We start from the raw sequence: 22,124 nt of genomic DNA on the forward strand, positions 1-22,124 counted from the left end.
ACCCCAAACCCAGACTTGTCAATCAGCATTTAATGGCCCCACTCTGTGAGTTTGCATAGTCTACCACTTCGTGGCTGAGATGTTGTTGCTCTAGGTGCTTCCGTTTCACAATAATAGCACTTACAGTTGACCAGGGCAGATCTAGCAGGACAGTAATTTCACAAACGGACTTGTGGCATCCTATGACACTGCCAAGTCACTGAACTCATCAGTGACCCATTCTACTGCCAGTGTTTGTCTATTGAGACCGTAAGGCTATGTGTTTAATTTTATCCACCTGTTAGCAGTGAGTACGGCTGAAACACGTAAACTCAATAATCAGGAGGGGTGTCCCAATACTTTTGTCCATATAGTGTATGTATGCATGTATACAGATAAAAATGTGTTAACATTTGCACTTTTGCATAGGCCGCATTTTATTATTTTTCCCATTTGGTTTTATTCAGCAAACAAACAGTAATTATGCATTTAAATATAATTTGACCAGGGCTGCCTAAACGTTTGCATACGGCTGTAATCTTTCAGAATCAAGAAGACTTATAAGCAAATAAGGCATAATCTGTAAATGAAGATGTTCCAGTCTGTCCAGGCATATCAGTTATTCTAAAGACACTATAAATCTGTTTCTCCTCACCTGATCCTCCCTTTTAGTGTACCTCTCAGTCTCTGATCCGTTTAAACATCAGTGCATTTCGTCTCTTTTCTCGACTGCAAAAGCCTCAGTGTGTGAGATGTTATCACTATTAGAATAGTGAAGAGCTGCCCTCTGCTGTTACAACACAGACCTGACACCAAAACACAACTTCAAAAGTTTCACAAAGGTCCTGTTTCAGGAACATGGCAGCAAATTCACAGCAGTGAGCAGCTACTGTGAACTCTTTATAAGTACTAATTACAACATTGTGCCTAAAGGTAATGATATATGATCCAGCAGCCGCTGAAAGGTGGGTATTACATGCACATCGTTATTAAGTAAAGACATACTTGCAGAAGGGGGATCGTGCTGTACTGCAGTTATAATACACTACATACATTCAGGGATTTTAAAACACTGCAGTTACACTCTAATAGTGGTGATCTTAGAAGAGATGTAAGTAGAGCTTTCACATAGTTGAGTGTGGGTCTACAGATAAGATATATTACACACCTCAGCACTGTTTTTTGTTCATGTTGTAAAGCAGAATGTGTCATAAATGATTGACTTTGTTTAGCCATGTTCCAGGGCTGTTTCTGTCATTTATATCTTGCATTTATTTATGTATTTATTTATTTATTTACAGGCATTTTTCCTTTAATTTCATTTATTTAATTTTGTTCTTCTTTTTTCATACTTGGTGTGGGTGAGGGGGTTGAATGCCACTTAAAGCCCCTAAACATTCAGAAATAGCTCTGCCTTCTCGCATGCAAAAGTTTTTGCGCCCCTGGTCAAACTACATGTATTGTTTATTTTCTAAGTGAAAATAAGTCACCACAAAGAACACATTTCTGCACATTTTAATGCACGATTACTGTTTACTTGCCAGCAAAATAACATTTGGCAGCTTGGACAATGTGCTGCTCAGTTATTTCTTGGTCAGCTCTGCGTCATTGTATCATTTGTCCATGCATAAGAAAGCTAACAGAAGATCAAGGGATGAATCTAAATGTGGCATTTGGATCTAGAGAGTGTTGCATTTTTCCTCTCAACATGAAGGTCAAAGAAGTGTTGGGGAGAAGTAAAGTAGGCCAACATGACACTGAAAATCAGGATAAATCTTTAACAAACATTAAGAACACTTAGCTTAGCAATGACACTATTGTAGTGGATGAGTTAAGAAAACTTACACTGATGAAAAACTGCTGATGAGGTCAGAAACACTAGCCAGGCTCAAATACCATAAGAAGAAGAATACATGAGTATGACCTCAGAGGGCTTACTGCAAACCACTGCAAACTACTGAAAACCTCAAGAATAAGAAAAGGTCAGCTCACAGTTTCCTCCAGATAGACTTCAGGTGACAGATTAGATGACAGGTAACCTGTGCCAGAGCGACGGAATAAGAAAAGTGTGTAGGGAAAGCGCATCACCTCATTTGTGAAACACGGTGGCAGCAGCAGGATGAATTCTGAACTGTACCGTTACAAATTTATTTATTTATTTATGCCATTTTTGACCTTTAGTCTGGACTAGCTCAGTTTAAGATGGGGATTGTCTTTCTACGGCCACTAGAGGGCAGCACACTCCTTCGGAAAATCTGTCACGAGAACTCTCCTAAACTCTAATCTCGTGGGCGTTATTGTATCATTTTTCATACCTGTTTTCCGACAAACCCCGCCCGCTGCGCTAGGATTGGCTAGTAGACCAGCCTCACAAGCAGTGAGTCCGCCCACAGGATATGTTTTATTTCAATAATGACTATAAATATCTGGTAGTTTGATGAAGCAGGACGCAGACATGTTTCTAAATTACAGAATAAGTGATAATTGGCTATATATTTGTAAACACTGGTGGTGCCTTTTTCTTATCTAAAAGTTGCTACTGTAAATACTAACAGTTTCTCATTAACAATGACAATGGCTAATACGTGTAACACTGTTCAGCTTTGTATATGTTGTTATATGTTATATGTTAGTATTATGTATAACACTCGTGAGTTCAACAGTTAGAACACGTGTACATATATATATATGTATACATGTGTGTATGTATGTGTGTAAATACACATGTACATGTGTATATACATATATACGGGAAGATATCAAGAGAATAGTTCATAGTAATCAGTAATCAGTCATCCCTCCTTTAAATAGAAGGTAATGAGAATCACAATATGCACCTTAATAGTGTTTTATTTACCAAGTGAAACATAATATTTGTTAATTCAGTGAAACCACACAATACATACAATAAGATCATTTCCTCTCTCTAATTTGGCCTAATGTGACTGACATGTGAAGCGCGATAGGCGAAGTGCTTATCAGTATGAACTACTAACCAATCATAGCGCAGGAAAAGCGGCTCGACTAGCCAATCGCATCGTGGGAGGCGGGACTTTCAGGAATACAGGTGGGAAAAAAAACCCTACCGCCTTCCTGTTTTCCAGGCGATCGGAGCTACCGCACTGGGAGACTGAGCGACGCCGGACCGGGATCGATTATGTCTGCGACCGCGCGCTCCGCCAAAGGCGAGGTTATCTGCTTTCCTACATGAAACAGACAGATAGCCATGTCTTCGGACAGCACCGTGTCCTCTTCTTAGCCGTGCTCTACAGTCGTATGTGTTGTGTTTTCGCTGCTGTAAGCCCTCCGTGGTGTCGTTGTCAATGACTGTCCTGCCCATCTAGCTTTACTCATGGCGGAGACAAAAATAATCTATCACATCGATGAAGAGGAAACTCCGTATTTAGTGAAACTGACCGTTTCTCCGGACAAAGTCACTCTCGCCGATTTTAAGAATGTCCTCAGCAACCGTCCGGTCAACAGCTACAAATTCTTCTTCAAGTCCATGGATCAGGATTTTGGGTAAGCCTGAGGAATTCGACTGTATCACAGTAACACAGCAGCTTACAGGGTATGTGCGCTTATTCAGGCAAGTGAGCGCACCCAGATCACTGCACTTGTGCTAGCTGAGCCCATATGTGCTCCAGGATTGAGCATAAAGACTCCGAAGGCTGGCTCGGTTATCAGTCTGATTATCGCTGTGGTGTATGGGGGTTGGCACCTGCTTTCTAGAAAGCCCGGAAAGCCTGTTTGGGCAGTGTGGGGCTAGTCCTTGTTCAGTGTGGTCAGCAGCCACATGGACCACAACAGGGCTCGATTTGTCATTCCAGTCACAGCACAGATTGTCTGCTGGCACAAATATGGTGGCTGGTTCCTATTCCTGATTCCTGGTTCAGTGTGCTGTGATCAGAAGTGTCTCTTCAGGCGCCCTAAAGTTTCCCCTACTGAAACAAGAGCTGTCACTCCGTGGCAAGAGTGGCATTTGAGTCCACAGCAAGTGATGAGACTAAAATCCGATAAGAAGTGTTTTTCAAGCTTAAGTATGTTTGTTTAAAGTTCATAGCATAGGGTATAGGGTGTATATATATATATATATATATATATATATATATATATATCTATGTCTGGTGAAAATAATGTTATCTGCTGAATTTAACATACTGGGGAAAAATAAACCATGAAATAAAATGGCCTGTGCAAAAGTTTTGGCACATTTTATATTTTATGTTCTATTCTTTTTCCAATATGTTGAACTCAGCATATAAATAAAATTACTCGCAGAACTAAAATTAATTAATAATAAGAATTCTTACCAAAAAATAGCAGAAAAATGCTGCAATTAAGTTAGCTTCCTGTAGAGGATGTGTTAACTTATTTTCACCTCTAAAATCAACAAGACATGTCATTTGTCCAGTCCTGTTCTAGTATATCTACATCAGGACTACAGGCATTTTTAATTTTTATGTGTTCACATTGAATTTCCATCTGAAACTTTACTATATAAAAGCTGTATTATCATCATACTTTTGCCATGCTCAGATCTGTATCTGTTTCCACACTAACACAACATATATTCATTGAATATAAAAGCATTAATTTTAATAGAAAAATTGCACCAACCTATTTAGCTATAAAAATAATAGTACACTCGTCACGTCAAGTGACATGATGAGAGGGAGTGACATCATTTAAGCCATTTGAGGTTGTGAAATTGAAAAGCTGGTAATTTTTTTTCCAACATTGACACTTTGTTGTTCCCTTCATCCTTAACAGGGTGCATGAAGTGTAACATATCCACTCCGTCACAAAAATTAGACAGAGTAAACAATGTTTATGAAATATTGTGCAGTATTCACAATAACGTCACGTAATTTACTGTTGAAAAAGTGATGTTAGACGGTCTAACTGGTGTGAGAAGGGATTAAAAGGAGTGTGGCAGTCAGTTTTGCATGAAATAACTCACCCTGTCACATTCCTCTCCGTCACAGGTTCATTGTGATGAGATTGTACTTAATAGCAGCTGCATTTATAGAGCACTTTTCATAGCTCTGAGCTTCATGGCTCTGAGTGCTTTTCTGTGTTATTTGCTGCAAAAAAAATGCTTACTGAGGTGGGCAAATATGTTTTAAGAGCAGTATGTCATTGAAACAATGGAAGACATAAAAAAGTGTGATTTCATTCTTCTTTCTTAATTTTAAAATTTGTCAGTGTGGTACTGATCTCATGTAAAGGCTGTAATATTACAAGATTTTGTATATGATCCTATAATAATTTGGATAATTACTACAGTTTGCTATAGACTACAACCACAAGATTGCTATAGTACTACAGGAGTGTCACATGGAGACTGAACTATTATAGATAATTACAGACGTATTACACAACACTTTAGTAATGTTATAGTTATTTACAGCATCACTGCAGATCTTATAGAAGGCTTCAGTGTTCTTAGTGATCTTTTAGTAATGCTGTATATTATCTTTTCATCATGTTACGTTTTTATGAAAATGTCAAAGAGAGGTGTAATATGAGACCTGAGCTAGCATTGTTCCTGGCCAACATGAGGGCTATTAATGTAGCACAACCTCATACCCAGATCTATGTAGCCTGTTCATAGAGAATCCTTGTTGGCCGCCTTCTCCTGGACAGTCCATACAGGTCATTATACTGATCACTGTAAGCAGGCTGTGGTTGCTGGTTTGGTTTAATTTGGGGATCGTTTTGTTTTGCCACTGTCTACAATTGTAACAGCAGCCATGGCTGGATGCGGTCAGTTAATGTTGGGTTTCATCACATACAGAGTGGAGATACACCGATCAGCCATCACGTTAAAACCACTTCCCTTTTTTTACACTCGTTGTCCATTTTATTAGCTCCACTTACCATATAGGTGCAGTTACAGACTGTAGTCCATCTGTTTCCCTGTGTACTATGTTAGCCCTCTTTTACCCTGTTCTTCAATGGTCAGGACCCTCACAGGACCACCACAGTGCAGGTATTATCTGGATGGTGGATCATTCACAGCACTGCAGTGACACTGACATGGTGGTGGTAGATGTAAAATCAGAGATTACTGCTCATTGGTTCATGCACAGTTTGTGTTGGTCATCCTCTAGTCCTTCATCAGTGGTCACAGAATGCTGTTGGCTGGATATTTTTGGGTGATGGACTATACTTAGTCCAGCAGTGGCTCTGAGGTATTCAACACTGCTGTGTCTGATCCACTCATACCAGCACAACACACACTAACACACCACCACCACCATATCAGTGTCAAGGCAGTGCTGAGAATGATCCACTACCCAAATAATACCTGCTCTGTGGTGGTCCTGTGGGGGTCTTGACCATTGAAGAACAGGGTAAAGGGGGCTAACAAAGTATGCAGATAAACAGATGAACTACAGTCTGTAGTTGTAGAACTACAAAGTGCACCTAAATGGTAAGTGGAGCTGATAAAATGGACAATGAGTGAGGAAACGAGGAGGTGGTTTTAACCTTCGGGCTGATCTGTGTATTAAAACATAAAGAAGCCCCTGTTCACCAGGGCTAAATCACTTAGATAATGCTGGCCTTTATGTTTCAGTAAAAGGCTGAAGCATGCGTTATTCAGCCTCGGTAATAAGTTTGCCAGGCTATTAGTCATTTTATGCTGCCTGTTAAAGACTCATTAAGTGAGAGTGTAGCTACTCAGGAGATGGATGATGATAAATATGTTGCGGGTGGACTGCTAAGAGCTTTTAGAAGGAACAGTCTCTTTGAATTAGTGCGTTTGTATTGGGAAAAAGCCCCTGAATAGTTGGACGGCCTATTCAACATGTTTTCTCCATTTTTTCCAGGCACAGGTTTACCCACAGTTAAGCGTGTGTACGAAACTCCCTCAAAGGAGTTGTTTGTCTATTTAATGGCATCTTTTTGATCCTTAAACTTGGAGATTTTCTTGAAGTAATGGTTCACAGAAAAATCGACTTTGCATTACTTTCCTCTTACCTCAAAGACAGGAGATCAGCCAAGAAATGTTTGGTGTCTGAAGTTTTGCCTAACATTTCCATTACTGGTTAGCTACATTTGCCTTGCAGCTTCAGTGCAAAACTAAAGAAGCAAACTTCAGACACCAAACATGTAATTTAGGGGAAGGAGGAAGTTGGGTAAGGTAGATTTTTTAGTGAATTGTTATGGTGAATGAATGCTGAACAATTTTGTTGCATTATTGTGTCCGGCCTGAATAGCAATATTTTAGTTATGTCTAAATTAGAGCAATAAACACGTTTGTGTGTATGATATGATTTCCCTCAACAAAACTACAATTCGCTGCAAATGTTGCAAATTCAGCAGTGTTTTTTCATTAGTTGGTGGTTAATCATTACCGGCTTCCCTAAAATCAAGAAAGTGACCCATCAATGATAAAACATACACTTCTGGTTCTGAATTCTGATTGGCTGTATCCAAATTCATCATAGCATTTACATATTTGGGTATTCAAATGAGGTACCAAATAAGTAAATGCTGAGCATTAAATGTGTTTTTTTGTTTTTAGATGTGAAGCACCTCATGGATGTGATTAAAATGGAATAGAAAGTCATGTTAATGACCACAGGGAAAAAGGGTGACACTGTTTACTCATTCTTTGGAATTTATGAAAATGGGACAAAATTTCCTTGATTGGCCGTCAGTATTCTTGGGCAAAGACAGGCTGTGTGTGGAAAACACAAAAAATTTGAGAAAAAGTGTTTATTGTACAGCCCATGGAACATAGTGTGGCCAGGCTTGAGCATGTATGTGAAATAAAATGCCTGAAACCATATTAAGCCCACCCTACACAAGAACCTGGTTTTGTTTAAACTGAGGGACTGAAACTATGACTGAATGATTATATGACCAAAATTTAAAACAAATGCCAAAATAATTGGACTAAACATCGATAAGCCACCGGAAGTTCTACATTATGAAGTTCTAAAGTTGTATTTACTACTCATTACTAGCTAATGTTAAAACGAACGTAAATGCCATGACTGGAGCAGCTTTGGCTCAGCGTACCTTAGTAGCTCCCACGATCCACCACGTCCTTCTCTATAATTTTGCACACTTGTGGGATTTCCTCACACAGCCCATCACATATAAACAAGGATGATATAGTTATCTGTCTGGTCGCTTGCAGATGTTTGCTTTTGATGTGATACATGGCTACAGTTGTGCAATCACCATATTTAGCTGTGCGCTTCAACTACTGTTGTGTATTGGAACTGAAATATATGTTTTAACCACTAGCATTGGTCAAACAATTGTGTAATTGTCAGTTAATGGTTAATTTGTTAGTCATCTAGATTAGGTTTATACAAAAATATATTACACATTATATAGATAATTCCTTCTGATATATTATTAATTTAGCGCAATTTTTATCTGCATCTATTTAATCCTTTTACGGATCACACAAATGTAGCTGACATAACCAGGTCTTTGTTTTACTATCTCTGTTTTATTTCTGTACAAAGTAAGTAGGAGTAGTTCTAAGAAAGTGGTGATGAATTAGTGCCCACTGCAGTGTCCATGGTTATGGCTGAGTTTGTCCTCACTCTCCCACGTAAACACAAGACCTGCATGTGCAGTGGAGCTGTGGGAGTGAAATGATCTGGGTCATGGGTACTAGTGGGAGTGTTGGAGGCGTCTTTGTTTATGTGCTATTTAAGAGTCAGCCATGGTTCATTCGCCATAGCTGATGCTTCACGTTTTTTGGTGCACGTCGGTGATCTTAGACTTTCATCAGAGCCCTTTAAAACATCAGAGACATGACACACGCGTGTACGTCACACACCCGCATCTCAGCGTGACCTTACGAGAGGAACTGGCTTTTCCTGGTATCGTGGCGCGGTCGACTCCCAGCATTCATTTTGTTGTCTTTCTCAGCCTTGGATGCACAGTGCAGAGTGCATGAACAAACACTGTGTTTTTGTCCGTCAAAGTCCAACTCTCTGGGTCAGCGGGGTTGATATGGATATTTAGTTTGCTGACGTGTTTCAGGTTTGGGGGCTAGATGTAAAGGAAGTAGGACACGATTAACCTTGATTACTCGATTAAAAACAATCATGTTTTTGTGAGAAAAAACCTGTATGTTTTAGGGTGCGAATGCTGTCTCGGGTGGTACATTCAGGGCTACGTCTTCAGTAATATATAACATGTAATATACTCTATAATCCCTGTCTTAACTCCAAGCTTTTGATTCTGTTTTCTGTATTTACTAGGGGTGTCACATTATGCATGTTGATATTCATTTTTTTCCTTACGAGGGTTGCAAGACGAGACATGCTGTGAACCGAATACTGTTAGGTTTCATGCTATAAAAAGCTTTCTGTAGTTATGTTTAACACAATCCATGATATTCCCAAAGTAATAAAAACTTGTTTGGTTAGCCTACATTTGATGATTGATTAGCCATGTCAAGGTTGAAACCTGGAACAAGAGAAATCATTCTTATACTTAACTACTGTTTGGGAGCACTTTGATTTTCAATCAGATACAATAAATTGAATTGAATTGAATTGAATTGAATTGAATCGAATCGAATCGAATCGAATCGAATTGAATAGTGATGGCGAAGATTGACAGATTACAAAGTGACATTGCTGACATTGCTCAACGAGAGTATGAAATACCTTTGCTAATAGGTCAAACTCAGTTGTGAAGACATCACCCAAACATGTCAGTTATTGGTGCCGAGAGAAAGTGAACTATTTTCTTATTACAATTTTCTGTTCCACCTTAAATGAAGTTGCAGTTACATGTTACTGAGACTCTGTTTAAGGTGGAATGTAAAAGTTGAATAAGAAGCTGGCGAATAGGAAGCTAACTTCAGCATTGTGGAGGAAACACGAGTCACAGCAGCGTCTTCTCCCCACAGGATTCAAGCAGCCGATACGTGCCGAACAATTAACTCAATCTGTAGGGATGTAACTTCTGATTTGCATCACTGCTCAGTTGTAGAGAGTCCTGGATTCTGCAGTTCACTGGGAGTGACTGACTTTAGAAAATCCCCTCTAACTTATTTCAGCCAGAAAGTCAGAGCCACACTTCCTAAGGAAACTCAAGATCTGATTGTAAACAAACTTGTAATGCTGTTCCTTTAATATTGAGATGTAGCCTTGTAGTTTAGATATTTTTGTTCAAGCTTATATGGATATTAAACGTTTTTTATGTCTGGTAAGAAAAGGCCAGTTATCCCTTTAACAAGCACTTCTGTCTTTTTGAGATAACAGTGGGAACTAAAAAAAGCTTTGGAAATGACCAAAAATTAGCTAAGTAAATAAATAAATGTGAAACTCCAGTCCCCTGCTAGGAGGGTGGGGGTACCCACCACACCAACAAGTTAAAATTTAAGTAAGATAAGAACAGGTTCAAATGTGCACCTTTCACCCGGGAAAGTAAATGTTGTGCACCTGTAGAACTCAAGGCCCACAAGAAGTTTTTTTGTGCTGGTCAAGGTAGATTCACATTGTTTGTACCTTAAGGGGCAAAAATCCACCTATATGGCCCTTTTTCTGGCAGTGTCCTTGATGAATCAGCTGTAATAAGATGGCTATTTGCCTTATGATACTGCATAATATAAATTCTCCCACAGGTCTCTCTTCTAGTGTGAAACAGAGCCTGACTGACACATACATTTATGCGAAATGTTTTTTTTCTGTATGGTTTTTAAAATCTTTAGTAGCCTTCAGTCTTTTAAGGCCTTCTATCTCATCTGTTTTTGAAGGCTGTGCATTTGTCAGTATTCAGTTTAGTCAGTTTTTTTTTACTGGGTTTCTTGGTTATAATCCAAATAATGGATTAGTAATATAATCGATAGTGATAGCACTGAGAGGAAATCCATTGGAACTGCAGATAAATGGAAATAATAGGTCTACCATGTTGATAATTTTAGTGACTTGGCTGTTTTTCAGTTATTTTTGTGTTGCTAATGTCAGTATCCAATAGTTTTCATGTATATATCTGCTGATACTGATACATAAATATTTGTATAATGTAAAAATTATGTCTTAGCACTATAGAGAAATATAATATTTATTTCTGTAGGGTTGCAGAAGCAGTGAAGTGAAGAAAATGTATCTATTTTTGAATTGTAGTCCACCATCACCTAAATATCCAGCTCCTCCAGAGCATAATAAATACATGATCAAATATTGTTTGGAAATATTCAAATCTAGACATCTATCCAATACCAGTCATTTTTTTAAAGAAATATTTGCTGATGCCAGTATGATTCATATCATCGTCCATCCCTAGTGTACCATATATGTGGGCTCTGGTGTAAAATTAGCAAAACAATGTAAAATGCTTCTGATTTTTGTCCATCGTCTTTGTACTGATGTTTTCATCAATGCTCTCAGCCTTGCAGACAGACTTTATTTACTGTAATAAGCCGTGGTCGTTTTTTTAATGTCAGTGAAATCTCAAATCGATTTCTGTAAATGTGTAACACATAAACACACATGAAAGAGAAATCGACTTGTCCAAGTCTGTAAGCGAGCTGTAAGTAGCTGGCAAAAATCCATTTTGACTAATGACTGCGTAAGAGCTGTGCTGCGATGCTCTTAACCTCACAGAGTCTGTTATTTTTGTTTGATGGATATGATGCGCTTGGAGAGGACCCACTCACAGAATAGTACGCCTGCACTGGTGGCCTGTGGTGATTGAATGCTTTTACGTTCCATCTGAGCCCCCCTCATTTATCAGACCATAACTAGCCTTACTTTGTCTCCCAGCACAAATAAACACCACTAATCCTTCCACTACTGACACATATCCCAGCTATAGGTTTCAGCATTGGTATAATAAACAACAATCTCCTGCAAATCTTCTGTCATTATCCGCTGAAATCTGTTAATACCCTGCTAAACCTGCAGCTCGGAAGAGCCAGAGCGGTGTCAGGCACCCAAACACATGTCCCTCTAGAAGAGTGTGTGTGGATCAGTGACCTACAAAGTGAATCTAGTGTTTTAAATGACATTTAAATGACATTTTCAGTGTAGTCCACATATTCAGTTGGCTTTCATGTGTCACTGAGGTCTAGTTTTATTTTAGGACATCTGGAGTTTATTTTCAGGAGTAATCTGTCCCACTGGCTTCATAGAAGCTATAAAACTTATTTGATGTAGGTAGACATGATGAGATCATATCAGCATCAAACAGAGGTTTAAGTTTGAACAGTAATCCAAACTAGTATTTGATTAAATATTTGTTTCGTTCTGGAAGAATGCAGTGTTTAGGTAATGCTGGTCTACTATGCTAAGATGGCTGTGTTCTATTTATTTTACTGCATTTGTAACCCTATAAAAGTAAATCTTATATTTCTCTGCAATGCTAATCCAGATAATCCCAATTTCCCAGTTCACAATTCTGTAACGCTGCACGCCTAATTTTGTAATGTTTAGTTCTTAGGCTGGCTTTACACAGTGAAACTGTCATTCAACTACAGTTGCATACATTTTCTGAAATTGCATAAAATTTGCAGAAATTTCCATATTTAAGTTTGTAGAGGATGAGTTAACCACCTAAAAACACCCTATAAATTTACATCCTCATTTTCCGTTACCGTGACGAAGTGTTTGCAATCCCCGGGGCCACCCAGTCTCCTCCCTGTTCCTCTGTCCTACAGCAGTTGTATTACAGCTGTGAGGGGATCTGGTCCTCTCAGAGTTGTCCCCCCTCCCTCCCTCATCTGGTCCTCTCAGAGTTCTCAGAGTTGTCCCCCCTCCCTCTATCGGTCTTCCCTCATACTACCACCACCATGTTGAAGGCACGGTCTGAACTCGCAAACACTTATAAGATCAGCAAAACATGTCGTTTGACTAGAGGTGCTCAGACTTCATATGCCCGTATAATACAGTAAAATTAATAACACGCAGTAGCACAGTGTGGAATAAACATTCAGCTCTTCTGGAATACAATAAATACATCATCAAAATATTGGTTTGAGATATCGATCAAGCTTCAACATTTGTCTTTAAAGCAAATATCTGCTGATACCGATACGATTCCGAGATCATCTTGCAAATATCGTCCAGCAGTCTGTGTGAAAGTCAGGGTATTGATATTGGTACATTTTCAACCATTGATACCCAGCCTCAGTCAGAGCCCCTCTGCTACAGGAGTTAAACAGTTCAGTCCTGTCCTAACAGCTCAGGTGGTGTGAGTAAGATGTTAATACAGCTGCAGCACTGCACAGTTTTGAAAAGCAGAGAGCAGCTCTCCAGTGGCACCGATCAACAAAGCGTTCATGCGGCTGGACCTGGTGCGTCTGTTTGTTTTCCGATGGTGAGGGAATCCCGTGTGAGTTGCCCAGCATCTGCTTTAGTTCAGCCTCGCAGCTGGAGAGGCCCATATCACAGGAAATCCCTGAAACAGAGAAGCTAGAACATCAACAGGGCAGCGGTGACATTACGGCACCCCTAATAAACACCTCACCTCATATGTCATAGCTGTGTGAGCAAGTTAAACCCAAACATTTCTTGTTATTTTCATTGTTATTTCATAAATCTGTACCTCATTACAGTGCCACCTGTTGTTGTTCACTTTGAACACATTACCAACAGCTGGGCCTTTATTGAAAGGAATAAAGAGAGGATGAAAATGGTCATGAAAAAATGTTAAAAATTAAAAAAAAAATAGTAGCTAAATACAAGAAAAAAGGATTGTTTTCATTATCAGGGCCCAAAATTCTAATGCGTACTGCACTTGGCTATATGTCTGAAGGCGTTTCCTCTTCTGTGCATGTTTGCTCAGACCACACTTCCTTGAGGTCACCCTCATGAGCTTCCCAACGAGCGGCTGTATATTATGGAGCTCTCTTGAGAGGACACAAACACTTCCTACCCCCGACTGGAGCTCCAGCCCAGCTTCCTCTGCGGTGCTTACAGCTCTGGAGCTGGCCGCAGACCCCTTGTGTTTTTTTTTTCCCCTACCACAAATCCATGTTATCGTCGTCTTCTAGTCCCAGCTCGCGCACCTCCCAGCAGTACAGCCCCCCTGGGTCATGTGACCTGGAAGTTCTGGAGGAGCTCAGAGGAAAGAGCTGTAATTTTAGCATCTGATGGAATTTCTGGAGACATGACGCTATGCATGAAAGCTTCACATGCAGCCTCTTGTTGTGTGTTGTTTGCATTTGTTTATTTGTTAGTGTTTTTTTGCTTCTATGCTGAATATTTGTATCTGCCGTGGTGCTCTGTTAACATGCGTGTGTGGATCTGACCTGTACAGAGTGACGGGAGGCTAGCAGGTGTGTGACTGTTGAACCGTGTCTCAGAGGGTTAAAGGGTAACTGTGTGGTATTTCTGTAGGGAATTTACAGCCTGGGACGAACACTGAAGGACCCATGCAAACACACCCGATCACTCTATTAATAACCCCCCCACCCCCGTCCTGACACCCTCGCTGCTCTCTCTCTCTTTCTCTAACACACACAGGATTGTTTTTATACTTACTCAGGATATGATGTCATACATATATATATATATGTCCCATATATGTTTCATATATGTAAGTATATGTATGCGACGGAGTTGTGTAAAAAATATTTGTAGTTTTTTGCAGAATTCGCATAGTTAGAAAACTTTTTATTATACAGAACCAATCCAAAAAATCTGTTCCCTGCTGACATAGGTGCTGTTTCCTCCTCTTTATTGTATATCTATAAAACTGGAGTTCAAAAATTTAGTAACTTATTAATTTACTAACAACCATGCAAGACCATACAGTTATGTATATGTATATAACTGTATGTATCTAAAAAGGACCAATCATTTTTAGTTCACAAAGCAAGGACTGTTTTGTTACCATTATTATTCTCTTGTAGTCTTACAATTTAAATTTTTGTCCTGAAAATGTACAAATACAAACACGCATAAACACGTTCTCTTTCACTTGTGAACACTCACTGTATCATAAACAGTGAGAGAAACATTAGCACTGCCCTCGTTTTTTACTGCGGTGCAGCATGTGTGGCTTCCAACAACTGAAGTTTTAGTAGATAAACTGGAATGAGCATTAAATGCTAATAAAGCCAGTCTGTAAGATGGAGTAGTTTTCAATGGGCTCAGTACAACAGAGTCGTTCAGCATTCCCATCATAGACTTCTAGCAGTTGCACGCTAAGTGGAAAATTCCGCTGTTTGAGCGTGACGTGCTTTCACTATGCCTCAGCTTTTACAAATAGATGTGAACATAGGCAGGGAGTGCAGGGTGTGTGGTTCTCAAGGGGTCCCTAACTGTGTGTGTGTCCTCCATGCAGGGTTGTCAAAGAGGAGATATCTGACGACAATGCCAAGCTGCCCTGCTTCAACGGTAGAGTGGTGTCCTGGGTAAGTGAGACGGACGGCGTCCTGCCCCCTCGTGACAGACGTGTGGCGTTCCATACAGCGCAGCGTAACGTTTCAGTACTGACCCCCACCCTAGTGCTAACGCACACGCATTCTCATACACAGGCACTTGGCTGCACTTGACCCGTGCTGCCTCTGTGTTGAGCTACAAAGTGCAAAAAGCAGCTTGATTCGCTGCAGTGGAAGCACACAGGTGGAGAGAGCTGCACTGACATGCTGGCCGAATGACATTCTGCCTGGTTGCACCACAAAGGCTGAAAAATATTTCACATGCTAAATGATTTCACAATGCGATTGGAAGTGCATACTTATATTACAAATGTTCCAAAGTTTGGAATCACCAGGTTTTCAAACACTTTAAACCAGTTTTGTTGCGGACACATCCATAAAGTGATTCTAATATTGTGCCAGCACTGTGCAGCTTCACAGGTTACAAACAATTGAGTAATTACAGAATATTATTTACTATTTAAAGGGACATTTCTACAAGTTTTACACAATTTCTGCATAATTCAGTCACTGAGATGTAAAGAAAGTCATTTACGGTGGGTTAATGTGAAATGGTTCCTTGTAGAGAAACTTGTCAACACAGATTACTTTGCACTGGCTGTGATAGGAACCAGGAATATCTACAACACAAATACAGCAATTTTATTTGCTATCCAAATAACCAGGTTTTAATCTGAAAGAAAAAAAAGACTATTTTGCCTTACAACACCCTGCATCTACCTCTCTGCATGAATTAAAAAAAAATGTTTTGCGCATCAGCGTATTCATATCTATTTCATCTGGTAGCTTTCTGTGAGGGAGCTTTTAGAAGCTTTAAATAGTTAAGACGTCTGCTTCCTATCACCACTGTTATAAGCATTTCTGACTCAGCAAGTTTCTCTGGAACAGAGCATTTCACATCAAACCACTGAGTAATTTTGTTTACATCTCAATGATTGAATTATACTGAAGATTTGAAAAATCGGATGTAATTCCCCATTAATAACCACATCTTGAAATACTTGAAATATGGAATACCGCATTTAAAAGAGCTTTGGGCCATATTTATAAAACCTACTTAACATGATTAAATTTGTTCTCAAGGTAATGATGTGTAAAATGCAGTTGCACCATCTAATTCCTGTAGCACGCTGACATTACCAATGTAAAATGTTGGTATATTAGATTGGAAACTTGTGCTGACCTATTAACATTTCCTTATCAAATTCACATGTTATATGTGATGATGATATAAATGAGGCCTTTGGAGTCCAGTTTATAATATTTAGGCCCAATCCCATTTCTTATTTTTACCCCTACTCCTTGTTTTTGAGTGTCATCTTGCCCCTTGGAACTAAGTTACAAAGGGGTAGTGGTTGAAATCTTGCCCTACAAATTGGCACAACCCTTAAATAAAAAAGAGCACTACTTCATTAACAGGCTACTAGCAGTGCTCCGCAGGCTACGCTGCCAGTCTAAAGTGACAGCAGAGGAGCAGTAATATTTAGTTACATTTAGGGATTCATATGCTTTCAAAGAGGGGAATGAAACAATTAATAATTATCGCCCACCCTTCATTCTTTGGTGATAAGAATCTGAAGTCAGCTATTCGCCAGCTTCTTGTTCGAAATTTCTTGTTCCACTTAAAATGGAGTAGCAGTTACATTCTGGCGCTTAAGGTGTCAGAACTGCTGGACTATTTAAGGTGGAACGGGAAAGTTAGCTAGCTACAGAGACATTAGCATGCTATTAGCGATTTTTTATACTTGTCATGAAGAAAAGGACCAAAATACATTGAAACAACATTAAACTAACATAATACAGTGGTTATCGTAATTTTTTAACAGAGAAATACTCACATTTGTGGGTTTCTTTGGTCGCTCGTGCAGCCATCTAGCCATTTTCTCTTTTTTTCTCATAACACTCTGTTTTGAGTGAGCCTTTGAAAAACCTCAGTTTGAAGGGCCATGTAGCCCTAACACTTCACCCTACACCTCCATCTCAACAAAAATCAGGACACCCACCCCTAGGCGTGAATGCGCAACACGGTAGGCTAAGGACTGAGTGGTAGGGCCAAGGGGATAAATGGAATTGGGCCTTAAACATGCATTGTATAACTTATTGTTGAAAATAAAAATCAAAACAATTAATATGACTCCAAACTTTTGAAGAATAACAACTGAGAATTTAATAAAGAGCCACATTGCTCTCTGTAAATTGTTTTTGTTATGAATCTGGCCATGTCCAGAAGTGGGTTATTAGATGTGTAAAATAGTGGCTAAGTGTGTAAAATAGCCCAAGGTATGCCCGTTTAAGTCTCATTATTTAGCTGAAGAAAGCACATAACAGTGCCTGTGTCTGCAGGTCGTTTTGCATAAGCTCTTATGCTTCACGCTCCTCCCTGCTCAATTAACACATTCTGTTCTAGTCGCTCTTCCTGCATTGCTTATTTATGCATGGCCACGAGTTAGCGCATAGGCACTGTGGAGAAGCTCTTCCTGAGATCTTTGTCTTATATGTGTGTGTGTGTTTGTTTGGCTGTAGTTGGTGCTGACTGAGAGCACACACTCAGACGGCGGATCTCAGTGCCCAGAGAGCCACCCTGAGCTGCCGCCCCCGCTGGAGAGAACAGGAGGCATCGGAGACTCCAGACCCCCCTCCTTTCAGTAAGTATTCACTGAAGCGCAACTCATTAAGCCATAGTGTTTAAACTTTTATTCTAGTCTTATTGGGTCTACAGTGTATCACTTCATGGCATCACATAATGATGCTACATGCACATGAGCAAGTCAGTGCATATTCAGGATATAAATCTCAGCACAGTTTGATTCAGTTCTTTTATTTTGTTGCCATTCTGAATTGTTTTTAAAATTACGCTGAAAACGTATGGATAACCTGTTTATGCAATAATAAAATATAGAAAACCACACTGGTGGAAAAAAGGTAATGTACAATGTAAATGTACCCTCAAAGGTACAACAGTGGTCTTAAGATCCACCTGAATTCCTTAAATAAGTTTGTCCCAGGGGAAATTTAACTATTTGTACCATTTAATAACAATTATTTTCCCTAACATATGTTCCTTTTAGTATCGTTTTCTAGTATAATGTGTTCCTTTCAATACTTTTTTCTGACAGTGCATAATAGCTTATTATAATTGGTTATGACCAAATAACTTCAAAATAAAAATCGAACAAGGCATAATTGCAGAGAATTGTACAATAATTAAAACACAACCCACAAGATCCAGGCTGTTAAGTTAAAACTGCCTTTAAAAGGCTTTTAATGACAAAAAATGTCAATAAAAGATCAAGACTTTCTAGATTTGATAGATCCACTGTACTTTAAGTGTTGCTGAAGTCAGAGTTTCCGCTAGGAAATTTTGGTGCTGGTCATGGTGTCCAGGCAATGATTCAGTTTGCCGGACAAATGGGCCGGACAACCATGACAGGATAGGCTAGTTTGAGCATTACTCATCCCATAAAAAGTCTTTGCTAACCCAAGCATATTTGTTGGCTTTTGGAATGGCTGCTGTGTATTTTCTCTGTGTGTTCACAGATTCTGCTGTCTTAAAGGGCCCACATCACTGGAAATTGAATTTCCTGCACTTGTATGACATAAATAGTTTAATGTAGTGTGTAAATACAGTTTTCAAAATGTATCATTCACTCCACAGTCCATACAGTCCAGACAGTCCTTATATACAAACAAAGCTGCAAAACCAGCCTGTTTTGAATTCACTGTTTTCCATGATGTCAGGAAAACCATGTTTACATATATCCATCTATTCAGCCTGCAGGAGTTTAGCCCCAGTCATGTTTTTTATGTTGATTTTTTTATATTGAACTGCTTTTTGAATGAGGCACAACAAAAAACAGCCTGTTTAATTTTAAAAGATAAAAACAGTTTAAAATGGGGTCAAGAAAAAACGATTCTGACTGTTTTTGGTACATAAACCTATGAAAATGAATTTAAAAGTCTTTATCAAATATATCTAAAGTTTCTTGCAGTTTGAGATGCAGAGCTGTAGCATTTTTCCAGTTTTAAACTAAAGTGATGCGGCTTGAGCAGTAAAGAGGAGAAACTGAGCTTTTTGGTCCACATTTCTGTGTTTTCTCACAAAAGATCATAAGCACAAATCATAATTTCCGAATCATAATGTGGCACGTTTTTGATGGGAGAGAGATGAGGACTCCAGGCAGTCGCCCGCACTCTCTAATTCGCAGCCACACTGTTACAACATGTGCAGAACACGGCTTGGTGTTGTCATGGTGAAATAAGCAGGGGCGTCCCTGAAAAAGACGTCGTTCAGAAGGCAGCATATTTTGCTATAAAATGTATATGTATTTTTCAGAGATAATGGTGCCCCCACAGATGTGCAAGTTACCCATGCCATAGGCACTAATACACCCCCACACCACAACGCTGACTTTTAAACTTTATGGTGGCAATCTGTATGGTTCTCTTCTTGGCTCAGAGAACACTAGGTTCATTAATTCTGTAAACAAAGTGTAATGTCAACTCAACAGTAGGCCTGGGCGTTTCCTAAAAGTAATTATAACAATATTTTCTAGTTTAAAATTTTGGTCGTGCCCCCACCCAATACACACAGTCGTACAGCTTTGACCTACTTTCTATTCTACTTTTATTTTATATGCTTTTTTTTTTAACATTGCACGATTTTCATTAAAACAGTTATTCTTACATTTGTGGATGCAGTGATTAACTGTGTTTATTAACAGCAGTTTGTCAAAGTATTCCTGAGCCCATGTGATAACCTCCATCACAGAAGCATGCTGGTTTTAATGCAGAGCCATCTGAGGGATCAAAGATCATGGCCATGGTTTTTTGGCTTTGCCCTTTCCCCGAATTCCCTGTATCTTCTGGTGCCCCAAACATGATTGCATCACCTGTTTAGGATATTTTTGGAGCATTTCACAATGTTCCTAGTCCTAAACTGCCAACTTTTTGGAATGTGTTCCGAGCATTCATTTCAAAATGAGCCTATATTTACAAAAAACAATGAAGCTGATAAGGTAAAACTAGAATATCTTGCCTTTGTGCTGTTTTTGTTTAAATACAGGTCAAAGTAGATTCACAAATCACTGCTTTCTGCTTTTATTTGCGTTTCATGTTCTGTCCCAAGTTTTTCGTTTTTTGGAATTGAGGACGTTTTATGGGTCAGATTATCAGCTAACGGAAACACTAACTAAACAGTGACTTTGTAGAAATTAGAAGTATATTGACACATAGACTTTTGTTAGGCTATAAGTCACGATTGAGCAAGACGATGTTTTTTATAATAACTTATATAAGCCACAAACACACTGATAAGCATCTCAAAACAGCTGATTTAGCGTTGTCCTCTCTGAACCCCTGACCGCAACCGCCACTGCAGTAGCAGATGTCTCCTGGCCAGCTGGAGGCTAGATCTAGTTATTGTCCGGCTCAGAGCCATATGTATGAATCAAAGCCCAAAGGCTGCTCTCATCTCAGGGGCCTCTTGTACACAGAGCATGCTACTGCCACATGAGTCTGTGTGCGTGTCTCTGTGTGTCTGCCAGCACTCATATGCTCATTTACCCAATTGTACGCACCATAACTCTCCCATCTGTATAACTGTCTGCAAATTCCAGGTGCCCTCAGGCCGAGGACAGAAATAGTCCCGCTAATGTAAACATTGTCAGGGTGATAAGAGCAGTGAAGTTTTCCCATTGTATTTGGACACAGACAGTGCTCGGGCCGTACTCCATTAGCTGTGAAGAAAGCAACAGTCAATCGGAGCTGAGTGTTACATCATTAGTTCAAAGCAATGAAGCTTGTTTGTTTCAGCATAAACCTTTGATTTTAGCACCGCACACAGAGCATTAGGCATTCTCTTTATAGTTAAATAAATGCAAAGTTAATTCCGATTGCGATGCTTTAGGGGCTGCTGGTGTTTTTCAGCTGTGTGTGTGCAAGTCAATCTGGGATCTATGCTGAGTTAAAGGGACCGAAAACAAATTTTTCTCACCTTCTTTGAAATAAAAGAGTTTGAAAATATGTGTATAGTTTCAAAACTCTTCAGATCATATATAGAAACTAAGTTGAAAAAGCAGCCATTTGAAGTCGTTGCTTTTGTGAAGTCACATAAACAAATCAATTTACATATAACTGCCTACAGCAATTTAGCTCCGCCCATTCACATTGAAATTAGAAGGAATGTCTTATCCTGGACTACTTTTTGAAAGCAACTGCTTTTTGCATGCAGGTCAGCCAATGAGAACAGGGGTAATTTGCATATGTCATTTTTAATTGGCGCTACTACCAAAAATTTAACTAAACATGCCTACTCACCTGCTTCACTAGTACCACGGTAGACTTAAGAGTGAGATTTACTACTTTAATGATTAAGAAAGCTCCATTCTGATGATGTATCTTGAAGGTGGGAGAAGCATTTGGTAAACTAAAGTGTCTTGGATCACATATACATGTTTGCAATGTTTTTTTTCTGGCTAATTCAGAATGAAGCCAGATAGGTACTGTTACTGCTAGAAAGCCATATATCACACCTATATTTATTAGCCTCTGAATCAGTGGACGAAGCAAGGGAGGGATTCACTATGGATGTATTACATATGTGAGTAGTGCATGCAGGGTATTGTAGTGAAAGTATGTGAATGGACGAAAACACAAAATTCTGTGAAACTGTTTAGGTTGAAGGATATAATGTTGCTACAGAATATTGCATAGCATGACAAATAACAAATGAAATGCTCGTTTTAGGCTGTCTTGCCACATTAAGGTACAGTAA

At 39.3% G+C, this 22,124-nt stretch overlaps 1 protein-coding gene across 2 annotated transcripts in view; it reads left to right on the forward strand.

The window, feature by feature from the left end:
• Nucleotides 1–3,085: 3,085 nt before the first annotated feature.
• The window catches only part of dvl1a (dishevelled segment polarity protein 1a), a 47,304-nt gene continuing 28,265 nt past the window's right edge, over nt 3,086–22,124 (forward strand). For both annotated transcript variants that reach the window (XM_036591952.1, XM_036591953.1), the window contains exons 1-3: nt 3,086–3,501; nt 15,256–15,325; nt 17,876–17,997. In XM_036591952.1, coding sequence (XP_036447845.1) covers nt 3,332–3,501; nt 15,256–15,325; nt 17,876–17,997 — 362 coding nt within the window. In that variant the 5' untranslated portion in view covers nt 3,086–3,331. The remainder of the gene's footprint in view (nt 3,502–15,255; nt 15,326–17,875; nt 17,998–22,124) is intronic.

This window comes from Colossoma macropomum, unplaced genomic scaffold (genome assembly GCF_904425465.1).
Source record: "Colossoma macropomum unplaced genomic scaffold, Colossoma_macropomum, whole genome shotgun sequence".
NCBI classification, from domain to species: Eukaryota; Metazoa; Chordata; class Actinopteri; order Characiformes; family Serrasalmidae; genus Colossoma; species Colossoma macropomum.